General features: G+C 33.5%; 1 protein-coding gene across 1 annotated transcript in view; it reads left to right on the plus strand.

Annotated features, from left to right (window-relative positions):
* PTAR1 (protein prenyltransferase alpha subunit repeat containing 1) overlaps positions 1 to 18,117 on the plus strand; it is a 45,756-nt gene extending 27,639 nt beyond the window's left edge. Inside the window, exons 4-7 of the mRNA XM_079112045.1 lie at positions 3,999 to 4,103; positions 5,829 to 6,042; positions 14,354 to 14,658; positions 16,997 to 18,117. Of these exons, the coding sequence (XP_078968171.1) occupies positions 3,999 to 4,103; positions 5,829 to 6,042; positions 14,354 to 14,658; positions 16,997 to 17,339 (967 nt within the window). The 3' untranslated portion in view covers positions 17,340 to 18,117. The remainder of the gene's footprint in view (positions 1 to 3,998; positions 4,104 to 5,828; positions 6,043 to 14,353; positions 14,659 to 16,996) is intronic.
* The last annotated feature ends 201 nt before the right edge of the window (positions 18,118 to 18,318 follow it).

Consider the following 18,318-nt stretch of genomic DNA (forward strand, 5'->3'; position numbering starts at 1 on the left):
TGAAATACATATATATATATATATACACACACACTAGTTTATGTTTTTCACTTTCCTACTCACATTTCATTAACTGGTTTTATTGAAGTTTTATTTATATCAGTGACTATCATCACAAAAGCCTTTTTTTAAGTTATCTAGTAGTTTTCCAGAGCTTATCATACTATATCTAACTTGATTGAATTACAGTGCTTTCTGAATCCATGAGTGACTGGAAATTTTATCTCCAACCATATTCTTATTTGAATCTGTGAATTCATTAGAGCAATTAATGTTTTTTAATTACATCTGTAGGATATGCAATTACCATAACTTAACCACTTAGCATATTTGTTTTTTTGTTTTGTTTTGTTTTGTTTTTTTACCTTGAAATTGTTGTGGTATTTCTATACTTTTTACATTTTATCTATTTTTTTAAATTTATTTTTATTGTAAACAAATGGGATACATGTTGTTTCAGTTTGTACATGGAGTAACAGCATACCATTTGCATATTCATATATTTACATAGAGTAATGATGTTTGATTCATTCCGTTATTTTTTTCCTTCCCCCCCACCCTCCCACCTCTCTTTTCCCTCTATACAGTCCCTCCTTCCTCCATTCTTGTCCCCCTCCCACCCCCCATTAAGTGTCATCATCCGCTTATCAGTGAGATCATTCCTCTTTTGGATTTTTGAGATTGGCTTATCTCACTTAGTATGATATTCTCCAATTTCATCCATTTGCCTGCAAATGCCATAATTTTATTATTCTTTATAGCTGAGTAATATTCCATTGTATATATATACCACAGTTTCTTTATCCATTCATCAATTGAAGCATATTTGTTTTTAATGTGATCTTTAAAAAACTTGTTTATAGCAATATCCATCACTTACAGGTGTTCAGTCCTGCCTCCAGGAATGTTCATTAAATTGATATTTAAATTTTGCTTTCTTTTTAATGGTTCTGTTGTGTGATCTTTTTAAGCATTCATATATACCATTAATTGAGGTTGTTTTAGACTGAGGTATCTTCCTCAAATGCTACTTCATTGTTCAAAATAAATTCAGTGCCCATTATTTTTTTAATTTGTTTTTATTGTAAACAAATGCGATACATAGTTTCTCTGTACATGAAGTAAAGGCATACCGTTTGTGTAATCATACGTTTACATAGGGTAATAGTGTTTGATTCATCAGTGCCCCTTATTAAAGAAACTTAATAGTTATTAGCTGACTCCCTCTTTTCTGGAGAAAAAAATTTATCTTCTCTCTTATATATGGGAATAAAGGAAAGCAGTTGCAAATAAGGACAGGGCTTAAATTTAGTGAATGGAAATTAAGCTTAATACAATAAATTGTGTAATAGTGTATTTTGAACTTTAACGTTCCTCAACTGAAGGGCTTGTTAAAACACAAATTACTTGCCCACTGTTTCCAGTTCAGTGTGTCCAGGTGAGGTCTGAGAATCTGCATTTATCCTAAGTTCCTAATGACTGATGTTGGAATCACGTTGAGAAGCACTGCTCTGTACAGGTGATCAACAAATATATGAAAAAGTGCTCATCATCTCCAGTAATTAGAGAAATGCAAATCAAAACAACCCTAGGATTTCATCTAACTCCAATTAGAATGACTGTTCTCAAGAACACAAGCAATAATAAGTGTTGGCATGGATGTGGGGAAAAAGGCACAAGCATACATTACTGGTGGAGTTGCAAATTGGTGCAGCCACTCTGGAAAGCGGTATGAAGATTACTCAGAAAACTTGGAATGAACCCACCGTTTGATCCAGCTATCCCACTCCTTGGTTTATTCCCAAAAGACTTAAAATCAGCATACTACAGTAAAGCAGCGACATCAATATACATAGCTGCTCAATTCACAATAGCTAGAATGTGGAACCAACCTCAATGCCCTTCAGTTGATGAATGGATGAAGAAACTGTGGTACATATACACAATGAAATATTACTATCATGCTAAGTGAAATAAGCAAAGCCCAAAAAACAAAGGCCAAATGTTTTCTCTGATAAGTGGATGATTATGCATAACAGGGGATGGGGGCAGTAAGAGAAGAGTGGAGGAACTTTGGATAGTTTATAGGGGAAAGGAAAGATGGTGTACTGGGACAGGCATTATTACCCTCAGTACATGTATGATTACACAAATGGTGTGAATCTACCTTGTGTACAACCATAGAAATGAAAAGTCGTACCCCCCCCAAAAAAGAATATAGCATCGCTTTATAGTACTACAAGGAGGAACTGAAAAATCTAACTTTTTCATGGAAGAATTTAATATAAATCTCATATCATTCATCAGTTGAGCAGGAAAAAATATCATTAGCCTTATAGAAGATTTTAAAAATTCTATTAACAAGCTGTAATGTAGTAAACATATATAGAATACTGAAAAAGAAACAAAGTAGTTAAAATCACAGAGTGATGTTTTACCTCCTTTTACTTCATAAGTATTCCTGTTTACTGTATACAGAAAATATTAGTGATGTGAGAACAGTAATTTTCTAAGGCTGCAAAAGCACTTGACTTGCATTACATTTCTTCTTAAATGATAAATAGGTTTCCTGTTCATTGAAAAGAAAATAGTCCATAAATCCATTCATTAAAACGACTAAACCTTCTGGGTGTCACTTCACATTATAAAATTACTAACCTTAAAGCAATTATAAAATGCAAGTATTCATTACCACTATTTAGTATTTTCATTAAAAAGGAAGTTATTTTCCTTATCAAATAAAAATTTAGAAATAGTTCATTGCTGCTGAAAAGAATTTTTTGTGGTGTTTAGGAACCAAACCCATCTCATCAAGTTAAGTATAAGAGATTGGCTCTGGTTTTGTTGGGGATAAACTTCTCTAAAATAAATTAATAATCAGCTCTACCACAAAAAGGACGTTTTGGGATTAATAAGTAAAAGCAAATGATCTGATTTTATTATAAAATAATGGATACATTGAGAATTAATTGGGACATATAATCAGAAATACCAGCACCTATTATCCAAGAAATTAAATGTCAAATTTTATTTAGTGAGAAATAGGTATCGAATACTTCTATGATGTTCTTTATAACCGCACTGAAGCTTCGATTGGGCTTGACCAGCTTTAAACAGCAAAAACCTTACATATCTGTTACTTTTGTTTATATTTCAGAAAAGAGTGGCCTTATGTACCCGGGGCCATGCAACTCTTTCACCTGGTAATACCTCTTTTGGAAATTTACCCCAAGAAATAATACAAAAGAAATGTTATGAGCACAGGGTTTTATTTTGTTTTGTTTTTTCCCACAATTCTTTTAGAATAGCAAAAGGTTAGAAGCAACCTAAATGTGTAACAATGGGAGAAAGGACATTATAATTACATCACAGCTACTAGATGAAAACTATGATCGTTCATAGTGTTCATTATAAAAATTATATTAAACTATAGGGAAATTCTTGTGATGAGAGCACAGTATAAAATATATATGCACACAGGGAAAGAAGGAACTATTCAAAAATAAAAATAATTTTATTTGTTAGGATGATGATTCAACAAATTGTTTTTTCCTTACATCTCAATCATTTTTTTTTAAATATCAATATTCTTTCAATGTTGTTTGGGGGATAATTTATTTTTTGTTACTGAACTCGACCATATTAAGTCCTATTGAAGAAGCTAGAACAATTCTTGACTACTGTTGGATATGCCCTGTGATCGTTCTCAGGTCATGTAACTTTTAGAAATGACATAAGCTAGAAAACTCCTTTACTCCCAAATGGTTAACTAAAGTTCTGTTGTTTCTGCCTATTGGTTATTTTGAGATTATGAGAATACATTCCTGACAACTGTGTGTGACATATTTATGATAGTTTTATATGCCACAGTGGTTTGGGCTTTTGATATTCTCTCTCCAATTCTTGGAAATTCACTTCACAGTGAAGTTATATTAAAAGTCATTCAGAACGTTTGAACAGAATAAATTAATGTTTTTTAAAATGTTTTTCTTTTACAGGAAAGAGCTGATCCTCTCTGGCACTTTAAATCCAATTAAGGACTTACATCTAGGAAAACTGGCCTTAACTAAGTTTCCAAAGAGTCCAGAAACATGGATTCACAGGTGTGATTAATTTACAGCATAGTATTCCTATTTAGATTTAAGAATGGCTGCAGGAAGAAACAGCGTTGCACATTGATTCAGAGCATGAATTCTAAAGTCATGTTACTTACATTTTAAATTTAGGGGCTATCACTGGCTACCTGAGAAATGATTTAACATCTCCAAATCTCAGTTTTTACACTGGTAAAATGACAGTAGTTTTTAATTATAGGGTTAATCATTCAATGTACATGGAAACACTTCCACATGTGAACACTACTAAAGTGTCTGTCATGTATTAAATACTCAGTAAATGTTAGCTACTACTAACTGTCTGTAGCAGAGTGAAGACTGCATTTAGAGACTCAACTATTATGAGCATCTTGCTTTTAAATACATTAGGTTGCATTCCTGGTAAAGATGTTGGTGGTGATGGTTAACAGTTATTACAATTAACTTTTCAAGTAAACTGAGGGCAATTGAGGTGAAGGGTGCATAGACTGAGCTAAAATTACTAAGATCATAAATGCAAAGAGTAATTTTAAAGACCTGATTTAGCCAGAATGCAAATAAGGACCCTCAAAATCATGACCAACTGAAAGCCTATTCCTCTTATTTGTAACTGCTTTTATTTGACTAAAATGAAATGTTATGGGCTTGCTGCCTGGCAGTAGTGGAGAAGTTACTCTGTAGTCTATTCTCATTAAGCCATTCTAACTTATTTTTAATCCTGGGCATATCTGTGATGTTGTCAGTACAAGGTGTCTTAGCTATAATTGTTCCTCTGGCTAGCGTTGCATGGCACTCCTCTCAAACTGTAGTTGTATTTTCTTCTTTACTAGAAATTGGAATAGGCTTCAGAGAGTTATAGGATTGTGTTATATGGGGCTTAAAAGGGGGTGGGGCAGGGCACGGAAAATATTACAAAATGCATCCAACAATTGTCTGTAATTTTTTTAATAAATAATAATTTTGTTAAACAAAACCTTCCATTATTTAAACATAACAAAATGAGTTTTCTTACTCAGTTTTCTACCTCTGAGTTGGAAATTTTTAGTCTAAAAGAATGCTTTCATAAGAGGAAAATATTTGTACAAACAAAAGAATTAAGTAATTAAAAATTCTTTTTTCTGCTTTTGGTTTGAATATATACTAATGCAGATCTTAAATAGACACAGGGAAAAATCTATGGATAAAGACATTTTAAAACTTCTGATGGTTTAAATTATATTGTATTTATTTTCTTCTAGATTTTATGCTATAATATAGAAATTTTGCCTAATGTAAGCTTTCCAAGTACAGCTGCTTGTTTGCAAACAAATATACATGGGGTGAGGCATGCACATGTAATTGAAGATGTGAACCGTGACTCAGCTGCTAATATTTAACAGCCATTAATTAATAGTCCATAACCATCACCACTACACACAAATATACAGACTAGTTCCCTTTACATTTCCTGATCAAATGGAGTTTGGGAGTTGTAATTAAGAACTGATGACGTTCTTTTTTTGGACAGATTTTAAAGTTTTAGAAAGATTTTTCTTTTCTTTTTGTCCTGTTTTATCCGTGCTCCTAAATTTGTCTTCAAAACAACAACCCCTTCTTACCTCTCCCAAAATTGGACTTAGGGATAGGACTATTTTGCATTGTCTGTAAATGCAGAGTACACTGAACAAAGAAGACTATTTTCCTCTCTGGTTTATGTTCTTTCCTCCTCCTTTTCCCCACATGCTTCCTTAACAGGCGATGGGTGCTACAGCACCTAATTCAGGAAACTTCCTTGCCTTCCTTTGTGACCAAAGGAAACTTGGGAACAATTCCTGCAGAGAGGACACAGCGACTAATACAAGAAGAGATGGAAGTCTGTGGTGAAGCAGCAGGGAGATATCCAAGCAATTATAATGCCTGGTCTCATCGCATCTGGGTTTTACAACACTTGGCCAAGCTAGATGTCAAGGTAGGTTTATTATTCAGTCCTAGGGGGCAGACTGAGTCTGCTCTTTAAATTTTCTGGAAGTAGTTCTTCCTCAAAAGAACTTCAAAGCTAGCTCTAAAGAAGTAGAGGAAGTAATGGTTCAGCAGCCTGAGCAGATCGTGTCTGCTGATACCTCTAGAGAACACCTGGCAATTACAAAGTGTGGGTTTGTTTTTGTTTTTTGTTTTTTGTTTTTGTGGTGCTGGGGATCAAACCCAGGTACAGAAGTGTTTACTTTATTCACTAGTGTGATTTTGGGGCACCAGTAAGGCTAGTGTATTGGTAGACCAAAGGAAGGTTAAAACATTCAGGGAAGGGGCTGGGGAGATAGCTCAGTTGGTAGAGTGCTTGCCTTGCATGCACAAGGCCCTGGGTTCGATCCCCGGCACCACAAAAACAAAAAACAAAAAACAAAAACATTTAGGGAAGGTTGCATAGTCACTTTCTCCTGAACTGGAAAAGATTATTCAGTGTTTTAGAATTGGAACTATTTTCTGGTAGTCTCTGGTTATGTGACTTACTGTGCTGAATCACTTGGCTATCTCTTCCCAATTTCCTCTCCTAGAAGTTGGGGGGAGAACTGTAGGTACCACCCAGGTGTTTCCAAACTTGACAGAGCCTATAAATTACCTGAGGCCTAAGTTCTATTCCAGGCCTCCAAATCAGAGTGAGGGTGGTATCTACAAGTTCAGGGAATTATTTGGTTGCAGTGTCATGTTGGAACCTCTTATAACCTAATTTCGTTTAAAAATTAGGAGATGGAGGTTTCCAGAAAATTTTAATGGTTTAGACTTAGCCACAGTTGCACCATTTATTATTCATCACTGAAAGCCAGGTATCCCTTGTTCTTTTTTTTATATATTATATCATCCCAATTTTTTTTTTTTCTTTTTTTCTTATGGTATTACAATGCCATAAGAATCTAAGGTACTTTCCTAGAAAGTTTCCCATGCTTGGGATGTTTAAAAGAGGTTGAAATGGAGGTTTTAGTATCCTGAGTGATGTTTTCAAATTCATGGGGAAACTTTCTGTAGTTTTATACTCTTTCTGTAGTTTTATACTCTCCTTTCCCAGGTTCTCATTCCCTATTTTGTTTCCTAGCCAGAGATTGTTCCAGGACAAATGAGAGATTTTTTTACTTTTAGAAGGTTTTAAGCTAACAATTTTGGAAGAGTATCCCTTTCTCTTCCAGTTTACATGGCTATGAGTTTTAGGAGAGGAGTCCACCTGCTAGAGTAGAAAAAAGATCAAAGCTTAGACTCCCATCATCCTGACTTCAGATTCTGCCCTTACCAGCTATATATGGAGAATAAGACTTTAATGTTTTCATTTTTTAAATGAGGACTCTACTGTCTATCTCTGAATTATTGTGAGAATTATTGCCTGAATTAATGTGTGGTACTAGGCATCTTATAGAGGCTCACTAAATTTTAGTTCTTTTATTTCTTCTCCCATGGATAAAAAATTTAGGTAAAATTGGCTGCCAGTTTGCTCGATCAATTCAGTGTAATTTATTCATGAAAAAGTGCCAAATCCCCATCATTCCCAGTCACTCTCCTGTGTACTGATTATGGTAGTAAAGACAAGAGCTTGCTCTCAATAAGTTGAAACTAGTTGGTGAAGCAAATCAACACTTATAAAGCAGTATGATACTTGAAGGGACTGAAGGAATCTCAGGATACATGGGAGAACAGAAAAATAGCTCTTCCTCTAGCCATTGGAAACAGCTGAAGCGCGCATACATGTTATCTGATGTGTTGTCAGTGTTATGAAGTACTTTAAAGCACTCCGCAATTTGATAATGGGAAGTGATGTGGGTTAAAAGGAAGGCAGATTCCAGGTGAGCTGAGAGGTCTTTGGAAAGACTCCTGCCATGTTGTAGACCTTTTCAAGTGGCATTCCATAAAACCGGGAATAAGGGACCAAGGTGCCATTTTTGTTATTTGAGGCCATCTTATGTTAAAGACGACAGCTCATTAGTGGACTCTTGGCTGAGCTGTCTTGATCTACTCATAGGCTCACATGTTGTCAACCTTCCTTGACCTCCCTTGGGGGATGTGGAGGCCTGCTATTCTTCCTGTCACCATTGCCACTCAGCATCTTTTGCTCTCATTGTGTTCAGGAAAGAGTGCTGACTTTTCAAAATCCCCTTGCTGTTGTTACAAACCATTGGATCCAGCTAGGATAACATGTTCTGCTGCTATGCTTTGACTACTAGAGGAAGTAATATTAGAAGTACCAGTAATCTAGAGCAACTTAAAAATATATGAAAAATAAACTGGCTTTTTTTTAACTTAGGAAATTGAAAATGACTTTTTAAAGTGCTAGTATCCAGCATGATATGAGTATGAAAATAAACATTGTAAAAATTGTTATCTTACTGAAGGGCAACATGTCAGCATTTAATAGACTTTAAAAGATGGGGCAGGGTGTTATCTTTAACAATTCTACATACAGGAATTCATCCTAAAGAAATAACAGGGATGCAGTATTGTATAATGACTTAAGTCTCCATTCTATGTTCATGCAGACCTAATTTGCATCCTGACTGTACCTCCAATTTGCTCTGTAACCTTGAAGGAGATAGCGTCTCTTAACTTTTGGCTTCCTTTGAATGGACAGATTCACATAAAGAGGCTACCACAGTGCTTTTACTAAGAAGCCAATAAACATTGGCCATTATATTAAATATGAAGGTCTGATATATAAAAGTCGCATTTAAAATAGAGAAAAACTTAAAGACTAATTGTCTAGTATTGAGGGATTAGTTGCATTACAGTTTATCACAGATTAGAATATTTTGTTGCTCCTAAACATAGTACTTAGAAAATTATCTTAAGATAGAAATTCATAATAGGTTAAGATCATAAGCTAAATATGTGGGATGCTTCATATAATTTTAATCTTTTAAGCATTAAATGAGATAATAAAACACTTATAAGTGTTTGGAACATTGCCTAGTATATAGTAAATGCTCCAGATATGTACACATACATGTATAATTAATGGATATTTTTTCTTAATTTTATAATATGGATATATTAGTTTTTTAGTCAAAAAAGGGTTAGAGACTAAAAAATGGTTAATAGTGCTATTTTATGTTTCTCTATGATGTCTGTGTTTAAGTGAACATGTATTTTTAGACAATTTTAAAATCTTATTTTTGAGGGTAGGGTAGGAGGGAAGACTCAATGTCACACAGAAGTACTAATCAATTTTTTAAAATTGATATGGTATGTCATCTGAAAAAAACACATGGTAGCTTCTTCAGAAAAGATATACAGCTCTGCATGGTGGTACATGCCTGTAATCACATCAATTTGGGAGGCTGAGGCAGGAAGATTGCAAGTTTGAGACCAACCTGAGCAACTTAATGAGGCCCTATCTCAAAAGACTTAGTTCGACCCTGCCTCAAAATAAAACAGGAAAAAAGGGACTGGGGTCTGGGCAGAGTGGCCCACACCTGTAATCCCAGGAGCTCAGGAGGTTGAGGCAGGACGATCAAGAGTTCAAAGCCAGCCTCAGTAAAAACGAGGCACTAAGCAACTTGGTGAGACCCTGTCTCTAAATAAAATACGAAACAGGGCTGGGGATGTGGCTCAGTGGTGGAGTGACCCTGAGTTCAATACCCAATAAATGGTGGTGGTAAGGGCTGGGAATGTGTTATGGTCAGTAAGGACATAAAAAGCGTTCAGCATTATTAACCTTAAAGGAATGCAAATCAAAGCCACAGTGAATGAGATACTGTTTCAAACCAACTAAAATGACTAAAAGAAAAACAGATAACTAGTGTTTATAAAGATATAGAGACATTAGAGGACTTGTTGCTGGTAAGAATGTAAAATGGTACAGTTCCTATGGCATTTCCTCACATTATACGTGGAATTAGTATATATGCAAAAACATAGTTAAAACCAATATATTGTATTCTTGAGGGAAAAAAATAGTGACCATGGAGAACCCTGAAGTTCTACTCGTAGGTATATACCCAAGAGAATTGAAAGCTTGTTCATACCAAAACAGCCACATTATTCATAGTAGCTGAAGAGTGTTAGCAACCCAAAATGTGTATCATCTGTGAAAAGGAAAATAATTATGTGGTATGTGCATGGAATGGAATATTGGTCATAATAAAGGAACGAAATACTGGTACATCCTATAATATGAATGAGCCTGGAAACATTTTACTGATTGAAAGCAGCTGTATAATACATAATTCCATTTATATGATATGTTCAATATATACAAATCAGATTATTGAGTGCCAGACACTAGGGAGGAGAGACTGGGGAATGACTCATAAATGAGAATGGGTTTTTTTGGTTTATTTTGGTCTGGTTTGGGGTTTTGTTTTTGTTTTTATTTTTGGGGTGTGATGAAAATGTTTTACATTAGATAGTGACGGTTCTACAACTCTTGAGTATACTAAAAACTACTGATTTATTTTTTAACTTCAAAAATTGACTTCACAGAGTTGATTAGAAACAATATCTTAAAGAATAGTTAAGAAATTGTTGAATAAAAGGAAATGAACACTATAGCATTAGATAGTTAAATGTTTATTAAGAGAATAATTAAAACTATGGTACTGTTTCAAAAATAAGTGGATAGAATACAAAACCCAGAAACAAATCCCATTACATACTATGTACAGATTTCATTAATGATGACTATGACATTTCATATAATTAGAGAAAAGAGTCTTTGTTCAATTTATGGTGTTGATAAAAACTTACTTTTTAAAAAGAATATTTTTAAAATATATATATATATTTTACCTCATATTACATAAAAAGAATGATAGTTGTAGGAGTTGGGAGTGGGTTGAAGCATTGAGAGTTGCTGGTACAAAGTTTCAGTTAGGATAAATAAGTTTTGGAGATCTGTTTTATTTATAACATATTTGGAAATTGCAAAGAGTAGATCTTAAATGTTCTAACCCTGACAACTATGAGGTGATCAGTTAATTAGCTTGATTGTGATATTCATTTCACAGTACACACATAAAACATTACATTGTACACCATAAATATACACAATTTTTATTTGTCATTTGTATCACAGTAAACCTGGAGGTGGGGGAAAGGATTTAAAAATCAATTGCAATTATATATTGAGAAAAAATATTTACAGTATGTGTGACAAATTGAAACTTTATCTCTTTAATTTATAAATATTTTAAAAACTAAAAAATGACTTACAAATACAAAATTAGGTAACTCATAAATGAAGAGAATTAGGCACTTCATAAGGAAGAAACAAAGGAAAAGTAAGTATACAAAAATATTTAGGCTTTATGATAACTAAAGAAATGTAAGTTAAATGAAACATGGTGTTTTTACTTACTAAATTAGTGAAGATTAAGGTATTGATGAAAAATCTAGGATATAGGCATTAATGTACTTCCAATAGAAATATAAATTATACAGCATTTCTAGAGGGTACTTTGACAGTATATATCAAAAGCTTACACAATTGTTCTCTGTTCCAGCAAGTATACTTATAGAAATTTCTCCCAAAGAATTAGATATGCACATGAATTTATATATAAGAATATTACTTATATGAGTAGAAATAACTAGGGGAATAGTTAAAATTGTACTATCTGTAGGATAAAAAAATTTTTCAAGACTTAAAAGTATGTCATAGAATAATATTTAATGCTATGAGAATGTGCTTATAATTTAAGTGGAATAGAATGGGTACAAAAGAATATCCTGAATTTGTGTTAAAAATAAACTCTTTGAGGGACAATGAACTGAAATCAATTTCCGTGCATGTATGAGATTGTCAGGATGAACCCAAATACTATGTATAACCATTAAACTCTAATTAAAAAAAAAAAAAAAAAACCTCTTTGTAAAGGCATGAGTAGGAAAAAAAGCTGAAAGATTGGATATATGTCAGAGTGTTAAGAGTAGTAATCTATGGCCCATAGGATAATAGGTTATTTTTGCTTTTTTAAAAATATTTTTATTTACATTTTTTATAATATCACTTTTATAATTAGAATGAAAACTAGAAGTTGTTAAAAAATGTACAAAACTGATGGCATGTGTATTTTCTGTAGTCTTTCATTTTAAAACTGTTATTATTCTAATTCATAGCCCTGCTTCTTTAGTTCTCTTTTAGGTTATTTACTTATATTTTAATATGGAAGTTAGAAAAGACTAAGTTCATTCAGGTGTATCACATAAAGGCATTCATTTTGTCAGTATCTTAGATTTAATCCCTATCTTTATATGTCTTCAAGATTATTTTAAAGTAATTGATTTGTTTTTGGTTATTGCCTTTATCTGTATACCTTTTCCTTCTGGTGACAAAATGCCCTAAAATTCTTGTTAAAGTTTTTACTTTGGATTAATAATGCATCCTTATATAAGGAAAAGAATATGGTAATTTTTTTCTTAAACAGTGTAAGATTGTTTTTTAAGAAATTAATCTTGTTGAAAATCTTTTACCTATGTTCTTTTTTCCTCAAAATTAATTTTATTTAAAAAAATTTTTTTTAGTTGTAGATGGACTCAGTATCTTTTTATTTTATTTTTATGTGGTGCTGAGGATCAAACCCAGAGCCTCATATGTGGGAGACAAGCACTTTACCACTGAACTCCAGCCCCAGACCTTAATTTCATTTTTAACATAGAAATATTCTGTAAGAAATAATCCAAAAATTTTTCATGGCATATAGGTTCATTTTAAATAAGTGGAGTATTCTTTTTCAATCCATATTAAGATACCAGGCTCAAAGTAAAAAGCTGCTGTATTTTAGCCTCATGTCCTGCAGGTTGATTCTTCAAAAAAAATGTAATGACCTTAAGATTAATTTTTTTTCCAGGTAGAAAGTCATCTGGTACTATTTTTGCTCCCCTTTTAAAATCAAAAATATCATCTCATTTTCCATTTCTCAGACTCTTGAGCTATTGCCTCTTTAATAAATTTAGATGGATTAATAAACTGATTAGGGCTTTCAGGAGATGTTTAAAACACATCATTGATAAACCCTGAATATCCTACTCGGAAGTGGGCTTACTCCTTTGTACTTGTCACGTCTTTCATTAAATTTTTCATTCAGTCATTCCTTCATAAAATATGTATCCACTTTGATGACAGTGGGCATGGGGTAATGGACACATGAGTTAGAAATGAATAAGCATCTTGCAGAGTTTAAAAACAAATTAAAGCACCTTCAGAATTTAGTGTGAATGAAGACATGCAAAAAATTTTTCAGTGTATATGGTGGATCATAAAAGTACTATGGAGGTTCAGAAGAGAGAAAGATTTGTAGGAAAGAAAGTGGTGTGTGAGGAGTGGAGAGGATATCATATTACAGAAGGTATTTTCTTGGAACCTGTGACAGACAGGTTAAGGCATCATTTGACCTCATGCTGTCTATTATTCACTGTTGACAAGTGTATGTCTGTTTTTCTTTAGTTGGTCTAAAAATCCCCAGATGGATTGTGGTGGACCCTTGATAATTCTGTTCATTGTTCAAAGTTCTTGGACTTTCTCTTCAAGATAGTGCCAAAACTTTCTTTTCTTTCTCCTCTCTGCCCCCAACAAATGCTGCTTTTGTTTCTGTCATTCCATTTGAAATTCTTTTATTCACGGGATTGGTAATACAAAGATTTGAACAGTTTACTGCTGAATTTTATTTCATCTACTTTAAAGGTCATTTATCATTGATGGCGAATTTGAGACAAAATAGTCATGAGCCCTTACAAAATCCTATATTCACACATCATGGTTTTGTACTAAGCTCTTAGAATTAAGTAGTGAACAAAACAGGTGTGGTTTCTGACTTCATGGCACTTACAGGTAATAGAAGAACAGATAATTACATTTAGTCTATTGTTGAACATATAGTGTATATTCATGTATATTAGATATAATACATATAAAATACAATGAAGTTTATATCAGATTAACCTCTGCGTTTATATTTTCCTTCTATATTAACATTACTTGTAAGTAAACTTCTTAATGTTTGATGTTATTTTAAAATTTGACTTTTCTCTGGGTGCCTATCAGAATGTCAATAGTCAAGGTCAAGAGAAAGAATGACCAGTCCTTTGATTCTGTAGTTTTAAAAGAAATTCCTATAACTTTATGAGGGAAAAGAGATACCAGCATGCATTAAACTTCTAAATGACAGCACTGTGCTAGATAAGGTGTACAAAATATTGGTGGGAATGGTATTGTTTTAAAAAAAAAAAGGAGAGAAATTAGAGGTGCTAATAGAAAAGAAAAACCTTTGGAAATTCTTCTCATTTTCCTTTTTTCTTCCCTCAAGATTCTTCTTGACGAACTATCTTCTACTAAACATTGGGCATCCATGCATGTTTCAGACCACAGTGGATTTCACTACCGCCAGTTTTTGTTAAAATCTTTGATTAATCAAACTGTGATAGACAGTTCTGTATTGGAGCAAAACCCTTTGAGAAATGAACCAGCCCTAGTTCTTCCAAAAGATGAAGAAGCAGCTGCTTCAACAGAGGAACTAAGGGTAAATCTTCCCCATCTCCTTGAAGAAGAAGTGGAATTCAGCACAGATCTTATTGATTCTTACCCAGGACATGAAACCCTTTGGTGTCATAGGTAAGAGAAGAGAAAAACCCATTTCCTGCATGAAACTGGCAAGTCCTGATGAGAGCTGCAGAAGGTGTTACATCTGGCTTCTGCCTGTTTGGGTGTTCATGGGCATCTGATTTTGGAGCTTTGCCTATATGAATAAGAAAGGGTTTGTGTTCCCATATCATCATTATCATTAACATGAAGTTAATGCAGATCTTTGCCTGTGGCTTAGGACAGTGGTCGTCAGCTTTTACTTTGCAACAGAATAACCTGTGTTACTTCCAAAATAAAAGGAAAACAAGACTAATAAAAGTTTGTGGACTCCCTCTTTGGAGACCCTAATATTTAGCATATCTGAGGTGGAATGTTTTCATTTGTTTTATTGTTGTTTAAAAAGAAAAAACAACCAAAAATTCTGGACTGATAATTTTGATGCATAGTCAGAATTGAGACTATTAATTAAACCCTGAAAAAAAGTAAGTTTTATTATTTTTTTACTCTAATGATCTGCAAATTAAGTATAATCTCTTGACACTTTTTGTTTATTTAAATGTTAAAAATTGAAAAATTTCTCTTGGGAAGCAGAGAAGGACTAGTAGAAAGGTGCGAAAGAGAGTTAACAATTATTAAGCTGAGTTTTGAATATATTCGATGTTGAGTAAATTTCATGTTGGAGTGAGGCCCAGATACGTGAATGCCTTGCTTCATTTACTTTGGATTTTCCTCTCTGTAGGCATCCCCAACTTCATAAAAACAGATTCTACTTCAGTCTGTAGAATTCATTTTATAAATATAAGGCTTGTGTTAGTCAGGAAATAGGCATTTTAAAAGTCTGTATATTAATAAAGTTACTGAAATCTACCCTTGTCCAATCTAATATTTGTTGTAGGCTATTTGAGGAGATCTGTTCAGCTGCTAGTACACCCTCAACATATTCAGAAGATTAATGACAATCTCTCCTTTTTAGCATCTTCATGAATAGAGAATTCACTTTTGTGTATGTGTGTGTGTGTGTGTGTGTGTGTGTTTGATACTAGGAATAGAACCCTTTATCTCTGAGCCACATCCCCAGCACTTTTTTTCTTTTCTTTTCTTTTTTTTTTTTTTTCTCATTTGAGACAAAGTCTCACTAAGTTGTTAAGGTTGGTCTTGAGCTTGTGATTCTCTTAAAGACCTCAGCCTCCCAAGTCAGTGCAATTAGAGGCATCTACCATCAAGCCCAGCTAAAAATTCTCTTTTAAAATCAAGACATCCTTATTCCACATTTTCAAGAGAGAAGATAGTGACTTGAGGTTGTTTTGATATTGAAGATTTTTCTTCTCTTTTGTATTTATTTAGGCATATCAGTGGCAAGGCTTGGGACTTAAAAAGTATTCACATCAAGATGAATATTGGAGTTAGAGAGTGAGGAGAAGGGAGGAAAAAAGTTGGAGGACCTATGTATTATATAGGCCAGTTTTCTGCTGATTCATTACATTATCCATTGTTTTACCCTCTATAAAATGGATATATTATATGTTCCTTATCAACTTCAGAATATCAGGGGAAATAAACAGAATTATCTTTTAAGGGGTTAGAGTTGCTAATATGGATGATAAGATATAACAACTTAGAAGCTATGTAGTTCATCATATTGTCTATAGGTAAGATGCCTCCTCCCCCAAATCAGTATTTCATTTGTAATAAACAGTTCCAGGTGATTTTTAAGGACAGGAGAACTGCCTTCTTAGAGGAAGAACAGAAAGTGTATCTTTTAAAGTGTTTTGCTCAGAGCTCAACACAGATCCACTACATATGGATGTTTTAAAACTACTGATGGATTTATATACAAGATAGGTCAGTTGATTTGTAGATAATAAGACCAACTGCAACAGATGTATAATTTTAATTAAAAGAATTGGATAAAGGCTATGGAGTAAGCAGCTAGATGAACCCTTTAATTCCCCTCATTTCTAGACTCGCTTGTCTTCTAAGATGTCCTTGAGATTAGTTTTTTATTTTTTTTATATAATAGCTTATGGCAGATATTCATTGGACTAAGACCTATTTCTACTTTCATGCTAAAGTTACCAGAAAGTAATAACTCTAAGTTATTGTCATCATCTCAGTAAATGCTTATTGAAAAAAACCTTTTAGAATAGTGTTCTTTCTCACAATTCAGTAAGCTCCAGTATTAGTCCAAATACCCAGACTTCATGTCAACCGTTTTCCCTACTTGCCCCTGTTATCCTTGGGTTATGAAGTGGGTAGCAAACTCAGTACTTTGTATTTGTTGATATGATCAACTTTTTTTTCCCCCTGAAAAGCTTGACTTTGCAATGAGATTTTTTTAATTCTCTTCCTCCCCCCTCTTTCATCACAGGCGTCATGTTTTCTACCTTCAACATCACTTAAACGGTAGGTTTCCTCACAGCATGACCCAGCTGTCACCTGCAGACAGCCCTGGCAAGACTTTGAGTGACTTACACCTCATCCCAGCAGACCCTCGGCTGTCTCAGGCAATGGAAATAGATGGACTGAATGACTCAAGCAAGCAAGGCTATTCCCAGGAAACCAAACGCTTGAAACGGACCCCAGCTTCAGATTCTTTGGGCCTAGAAATGGAGCACAGGTTCATTGATCAAGTATTGTCCACTTGCCGGAACATAGAGCAAGCCAGGTATGCCAAAGCATACAGGAAATGGCTAGTCACTTTGAGTCAGTGAAAGTGGATTAATCCTATAAGGGTCCCCTTTTAGTGCAATATTGCTTTCCTTTCTTATTGACATAGTTGCATGGACTGTTTGTTATCACTGGCTAACTATGTGTTCCTCATCTTTAGGTTAAAAGTCCATAGGAAACCTTTCACATTTTATTTATTTTATTAAGAACTGGCATTCCTTTGGGGATCAATAATTGTATAGCTCCTTCCTACAAAAAAGTGAGTCTTAAATTTTTTCTTTTAACTCCTCATCTTTTGTATTTCTATATATGGGGCTTCTCACTCCGTTCTTATAATTGGTTCACATATGCATCCACCCACCTCACTTTGATTGCTATATAGGCAGATTTTTTAAATTAAAAATTTATGTTGTAGTTCAGCTTATAAACATTAATACAGATGCAGAAGAACTTAATTTATTTTCAGAATCAAATGGCTAGATATTTGGATATATGAAAATATATATCAGTTATGTTTTTCTAGCACATTCTACTCAAGTTAAAAACTAATTATAACCAAAGTCAGAAGTATTAAAAATTTATATGAAAAAATGCTTCCAATGTAACCCATTTTTAAATGGTTATTTAAAAACGAAATCTAATTTAAGAGTTTATGTAGGTGTAGTACTGGAAAATTATTTTTATTACTAGCTTTGATAGATTGTTTTTTTACCTCATATTTGGTATATGCCAAAACAGTCATATCAACCCTGATAAAATAAATTTTTTTTTAAAAACCCAGAATGCCATATTTAGTTATTACTACTTTTTTTCTTCTCAAAATCATTCATGGAAAATGGGAGAAATATACATAGAAATGTATTCATAGAAACTCCTTTTTAAAAATTTAAGTTATTGAGATTACACTGGATAAACTACAAAATTTTTGTGGACTATGAAAAGTTCACTGGCAAAAGCCAGGGGAAAGAATAGTTTAGGAGATTAATTCTTCAGTTTTTATTCTGAAAATAAAACAGAACACTT

This window comes from Sciurus vulgaris (genome assembly GCF_902686455.1).
Source record: "Sciurus vulgaris genome assembly, chromosome: 15".
In the NCBI taxonomy this organism is placed as follows: Eukaryota; Metazoa; Chordata; class Mammalia; order Rodentia; family Sciuridae; genus Sciurus; species Sciurus vulgaris.